The sequence below is a fragment of the Mercurialis annua genome, linkage group LG3, assembly GCF_937616625.2.
Source record: "Mercurialis annua linkage group LG3, ddMerAnnu1.2, whole genome shotgun sequence".
Taxonomy (NCBI): domain Eukaryota; kingdom Viridiplantae; phylum Streptophyta; class Magnoliopsida; order Malpighiales; family Euphorbiaceae; genus Mercurialis; species Mercurialis annua.
In genome coordinates this window covers 61,609,920-61,616,497 of record NC_065572.1, presented here as the reverse complement: position 1 = coordinate 61,616,497, position 6,578 = coordinate 61,609,920, and the positions used below count along the sequence as shown (strand labels likewise).

The 6,578-nt window shown below is 29.6% G+C and overlaps 1 protein-coding gene across 1 annotated transcript; it reads right to left on the bottom strand.

Annotated features, from left to right (window-relative positions):
• Positions 1 to 1,539: 1,539 nt before the first annotated feature.
• Positions 1,540 to 3,856, bottom strand: LOC126674803 (uncharacterized). The gene is made up of 4 exons (XM_050369321.2): positions 3,650 to 3,856; positions 3,055 to 3,266; positions 2,874 to 2,937; positions 1,540 to 2,413 (listed from the first exon to the last, which is right to left on the bottom strand). Exons 2-4 carry the CDS (start codon positions 3,237 to 3,239, stop codon positions 2,096 to 2,098), a joined length of 567 nt encoding a protein of 188 aa, XP_050225278.1. The 5' UTR covers positions 3,240 to 3,266; positions 3,650 to 3,856; the 3' UTR covers positions 1,540 to 2,095.
• Positions 3,857 to 6,578: the final 2,722 nt, after the last annotated feature.

Here is a 6,578-nt window from a genome sequence, read left to right as displayed (position 1 = left end):
CTTTTAAAATAATTAAAAAAAATCATTTTCATGTACAATTTTTTAGTAAAGTTGATTTTGTCTCCTGAACTTGATATAAAAGATCAACTAAGGTCAATTTCGTAGTTTTAACAAGACAAAAACACATTTGAACTTGTTCACACTCCGGCTTTAAATTGTCCAACTATTTTTTGCCATTTTTATTATAATTTATAAATAATACTTTAATCATTTTCTGACACGAGAAATTCTTATGTAAACTCAGTCTACCACGTCATCCGTGAACTAAACCAATCATATTATAACACCTCATTAAAATGAGGGTATTTTTGTAAATTCGTTCGTTATTTGCATACACTTTTAAATAATGATATTAAAAAAATATTCTCATTTTAATGAGGTGTTATCATATAATTGGTTTAGTTCACGGATGAAATGATGCACTGAGTCTACGTAAGAAATTCTCGACTGACACCTCATTTGATGGGCAAAACAAGCCAACATGTCAAATTTGAATGTATTTCTTTATAAACTATAAATTTGACATTATTAATTTTTTGTGCCAAATTCAAATGGCAAATGAACATTTTTTAATTATTTTTTTAATTATATAGAAATAAATGAAATATAACTAAAGTTATGAAACAACTTGTATTGTTCAACCGTTTTAATGGCTCATAAATTTATACAATTTTTAATTCAAAGAGCTTGGACCATATTTGTCATTCCTTTTTCTTTTTTTCCTGAAAAATAAATAGAACCGGCCTTTGTTCCACCAAACATCTTCATACATCTCTTGCTAAAGAAAATGTCGGTTTTCAGATTTATTTTAGGCCAAATGTTGTAAAAAGGCCAAACCTTTTATAAAAATTTCACAAAAGTCCTGACCTTTCAATTTTGTCGATTTTGGCCAAAAATAAATTATTTGGTTTCAATTGTGGCCAACTCTCAATTTGATTTCAATTTGCCTATGTGATGCCTATGTGGCGTCTATGTGGCATGCCAAATATTGAAAGGTCAGGACTTTTGTGAAACCAAATAATCCATTTTTGGCCAAAATCGACAATATTGAAAGGTCAGGACTTTTGTGAAACCAAATAATCAGTTTTTGGTCAAAATCGACAAAATTGAAAGATTAGGACTTTTATGAAACTTTTGTGAAAGGTTTGGCTTTTTACAACATTTGGCCTTTATTTTAACCTAAAGTACTTGATTAAAAAACTCTTTACACTAATAAGAATCATCAAGATTCAGCTTAGATATCATAGCAACATATAATAATAACAAATTACATTGCTGCAAAAAAGTAACAAAGTCACACAGACTCAGCAGCAGCAGCAGCAGCTATCATGCAGGCCACTCCAGGCTTTAGATGCCAAAGGAAAAAGATGCGGTTTGACAAAGCAAAGATCCTCATGCTCATCTTCTAAGCTCAGGGTCCCATTTCTTTTTTATTTGCACATTGGCGTTATTCATAAGCAAATCTCATCAAATGCATCATCACTCACACATTTTACTTTTGCAGATTCCAATTTTTATAAAGTGTAAAAGAAGTAAAAATAATAGGAAATAGAATCATTCCATTTCCAAGAAAAAAGGGTAAATATTTACATTACCATCGTCGATGATTACAAAGACTCGGATCACAACTTTGAACATTTTTTTGTACAAATTTCCCCTTCATAAGCCGCTCAAAGGATGTAAAAAAAAAAAATTCCCAAATGAGACTCATTTACTTACAATGACTTAGGATTTGTGTAAGAACTCACATTAAATTTCTCATAACAAACCCTAAATCCTACGAGTCTCAACTCTATCGAACCGGTCATCTTATACCTCGTATGAGACGACCCGTTTTGATTTCTTTTCCCTAATCAAACTCTATTATTTTTGTTAACAACTCAACTCACTTACTCGCTCACTTACAAAGACAACATGATTACTTACATACAAAGAGAGCCTTTGAACATATATATATACACACTAACAAAAGATCCCTTAAGTTTTACTTTTGTTTCCCTCTCATGAGAATTTCAAAATTCCTCACTTTTTACTCTTAACTATGTACTCCTTTTTATGTGTTTAAACTCTCAATCGGGGGATTTGGTTCATCTCTTTAAGCCAAAGCCGGAATACTACAATTCCGGCGATCCCTATCGAGACAATCAAACCCCTCAACTCTAACAGCTGGTTTGTTTCCAAAATTTGCCCTAACGCAGCCGCCTTTCCTACCTGAGGAACTCGGAGATGATGACGACTGGGGCTGAACTGGCATCATAGGCATAAGTGTAGATATAGGGGAGAGTTCCTCATCCCTGAATCTAGCATCTTGAATTAATGGGTTAGCTACTCTGCTCGGCGGCGACCCGCTGAAAAAAGGGGGCGGCGACGAGGCTACTTGTGTACATGATTGCTCCACACCATAACAACCACCCTGTTCAACCAAAAATCAGATCAAAACCAGCTCCATTTATATACAAATAATATGCCTGGTGTCAAATGGATCATCTTCTTCAAGATAGTGAATTTTACCAAAACACATGACACCAGATATATTTAATTTTCCATTAATACATACATAGAACTAGAGAGCTACAAGCTAGGTAGCACGAATACTCCACTCAATCAGCGTTTCTTGTTTCGAAAACGTGTCGGACACTTGGCGTTTCAGACACAACTTCAATTTTAACCTACAACATCTTAAAATAACAATGTTTCGTTGTGTCCGAGTCCGTGCTGCCTAGGCTACAAGTTTATGATTGGTTCCTTAAAATATTAGCTATAAAATAATTCAGTTCAGATTTTTAATTACCACAAAAATTCAGAAAAATTTTATGATTTTTTTAAATTTACCAAAGTAAAATATAGTAATAAAAATTAGAAAAAACTATTACCTTTGTAAGAATGATGTCCAAGAGATCATTTCCTGCTTTAGCCTCACAAATCTCTGCTTGATGGCTGAAATTAAACAAAAATTCACAACTTAGACAAGAAAAAAACATAAAATTAATAAAAAGAACTAAACTTTTTCAAATTTCAACAAAATTGAAGGACTGAAAACTAATAATTTTTTACCTGAGATGCCATCTGAGAGACCTGACAGGATGGTTATCATTAATACACGAGGAATTAAATATTCCAAGACGTCTCGGTTTAGGACAAACCACCGGATCTCTCCATTCCGACATGGTACCAGAAACGGAGCTCCGTAACTCTTCCCGGGTCGAAAAAACACTGGTCTGAATTGCACACTGATTCATATTCTCCTCTTAAAAAAAACACAAGACCTGGATAATTAAAGAAATAAAAACATAAATTATAAGCAGCAGAATCTCAGATTTAGCCTTCTTTAAACAGATCTAAAGCGTGTAAGAACAGTTAACAGATTAAAAAAATTCCAGTCAAAAACAAAAAAAAACCATAATTAAAAAGGATTTGCCAGCTTGATACAGTTAACACCTTAACTCATACTAATTTTGAAGAAAAAAAAATCAGATTAATTTGGATAAGAGCACGAGGCAAAAAAAATTAACAAAAAAATTCTAAAAATAGATTTAACCATAGATCTAAGACCAATTCGGACCAAAAAAGATTTTGTCAAAAATTTTGAGTTGAACTTAACAGAAATAACTTAACAGAATTAAGACCAAAGTATTTTTATTATTATTACCTTAGTAACTGCTAATTAGACTGTACAGCTATGAATAATAAGTATTTTTGTTAAGCTAAATTTATGAACAGGTGAGGGAGATGAAGTGCAGGAGGGGAAAGGAGGGGGGATTAAGACGGTGGCGTTTTGATTTATAGGGGGGCGGAGGAGAGAGAAGATTGGAAAAGTTGTGTAGGTATTGGGCAAGAGGTGAACCATACATAAATTTAAAATAAAAGGGGGACAAGGAGAGAGAAAATAATAATTAAATATTAATTGAATAAATAAAAAGAGTGTGGAAATGGAAATTGCTTCTTTGCGTTTGGTTTTTTATTTGTTTTTAGGAATTTTTTATTTCTTCACGCAGGCGGTGCCACCCGCCAAATCTCATCGGATTTAGCGACATGGGCTGGGGATAATAATTAAATATTGGGATTTGATGGGAAAATATCTCTTTTAAAATAGTGAATGATTTACTAATATTTAATTATTAAAGATATTAGACCCGGATCAAGCTCTTCATGCCAGAGCTAAATTTTAATGTTCATATTTTAGAATGTAAAATCTCATTTTCCGCTTAACCTTATTAATATTTTTCACGGACTATTGTTCAATCTCAACGTATGATGTTCATGGCGATCTAATTTTAAAATTTAAAATATTTTATAACTTTTAGTTTTTTGTATTTTATTTTCCGGCAATTTTGATCGTATGTTGCAATACTAGAGTGTCAGATCATGTAAAACATGACACGGATACATTGATGTCACCTATGATCAAAATCGCCGAAAAATAAAAATGGACTATAAAATATAAAACGTAAAAAATTATAATTTTATATGTCATGTCTTTAAAATAAAGGCTTATTTCTCTACAAATATATATATTAAAATTTAATATGGTAATATCTCATTTTTCAACTATTAGACATTGTTTGGCTAAGGAAAAGTGATAAAGTTTAGTCACGAATTAAAAAAAAATCATGAAATTGTTTTTTAGTTGAATAAATGGTCAACGTGCCCCCTGAACTTGTAACACAGGGTCATCTAACTCAATTTATACTTTTTTGAACAATCAATCCCAAAACTCTTTATTTTTGGATCAAATAGCCCCATAATTATATTTTTAAAACGCGTAAAATACAAATCGGAGGTGAGGGATGCAAAAAAATAATTAGATACTTCCCTAATTATTGATATATAGTTATCCTAAATCTATTTTTTAAAATAAAAATATAAATTATCGGATTATTTGACCAAAAAATGAAGAGTTTTGGAGTTTGGTTGCTCAAAAAAATATAAATTGAATTACATGACCTCGTGTCACAAGTTTAGAAGGCGCGTTGACCCTTTATTCTTTTTTAATTTATCCATGATATTCTATTAAACCGGATTAAACTTCTTCTTTTTTCTTGCATTTGAAGATTGCCAAGTCTTTCAATATGCATGAGCTTAATTCTTTTTATGGTTTATCTAGTTTAATTAAAAAAAATCATACTAACTCTCGCTAATTCCCGCGAACAATCTAAAATAGGTCTATTTCTAATAAAAAAATAATTTTCTTTTAACTTCAAATCCACTATTTAATTTTTGATTTGTCTATGGTATTTTATTAAATCGGACTTAATCTTTTTTTAACTTTAAATTAATATTAATCCGGCTGGAGCCTGTCCAAAATTTAGGATACTTTCGCTCCAACATCTAATAATATTATTTGGATAATTACATGAATATTTTTTACAGAATTAACGAGATTTATAATACAAATAAAAATTACTTAGAAGCTACTTTTGTCTTTTTTACATATTGCACATAAACCTTTTTATCATAAATACTCATTTTTATTCTTTATTTTATTATAATAATAAAACATATTTATAAAATAATTAATGACATGTATTTAAAGTACAATTACTAAGGACAAAATAAAAAAATTTATGTTTTATATAGTCATCTAACTAAATGTATTTGTTTATAACTATTTTAAAATTTTAAATTAATTTTGATCATTATTTTCAAATTTATCCTTTCTAATAACAGATTCTATGATTTAATTTATAAAATTGTTTATTAATTAATCATTAGATTGATAGGTTATATTAATCTTTATACTTACAACTTTACTTAAAAACGACACTTTTTTAATTTGTACAATTTTAGCTAGATGGAAAAGTTAAAAATAATGGAAAGAGTATGCTTTATGTCTTATTTATATGTGTGAGAAAATAAAAAAAATCCAAATAAGACAGTGAAATATTTTTTTATCAAAGATTAAAACTTTCATTGATGATAATGAAAATTACATAGATGAATGATTCTCCAACCATCAAAAGGTTACCCAAAACATAAATAATTCAAATCGAAAATATGATTTTGAAGCCGTTTGATTCTTGAAGTTTCAAACTTTTCAAGTTTTCATCTTCAATAGATCAATAAGTTATCTCCCAAGTTTTAGATCTACAACAACATTTAAAAATTTATTCAATCAAAATTAAAATTCATACAAGCATCTTAAGAAAGATTATTAAAACAAAAAAAGTAGATCTGCGATTAAGAGTACTATGGGCGGAGAGAAGATTATTTTTCGGTTAATCAGAAAAATTATCTTCTCCCACCAATATGAAAATGAAGAAGAAAAAAGATTTTTGATTTTAGAGAGAAGAGAGAGCACTAGTTTTTAGAGAGAAGGGAGAGCACTCCCAAATTTAATTTCTTTACAGTGCTATTAAAAAAATTAATTGTAAGTGTTTTAAATAGTTTATATAAATTATAGATAATTTTATTAAATTTTTATGTGGATGCCGTAATTATTTCAAATATAATAGTTAAAATATAATGTTAGGATTTATAATTATATGATTATTTTACAGTTAATTAAATTCTAAAGCAAATTAAAATATAATTAAATTAAATTGGAGTGTTTTTACTAGTGGGGCTGAAGTAGCTGGAGG

Coding starts and splice junctions, on each gene's coding strand:
- LOC126674803 (XM_050369321.2), bottom strand. CDS start 3,239: ATGAATCAGTGTGCAATTCAGACCAGTGTTTTTTCGACCCGGGAAGAG. Junction 2,938..3,054: donor TCTCTCAGATGGCATCTCAG/GTAAAAAATTAT, acceptor GTTTAATTTCAG/CCATCAAGCAGAGATTTGTG. Junction 2,414..2,873: donor TGGACATCATTCTTACAAAG/GTAATAGTTTTT, acceptor TTGGTTGAACAG/GGTGGTTGTTATGGTGTGGA.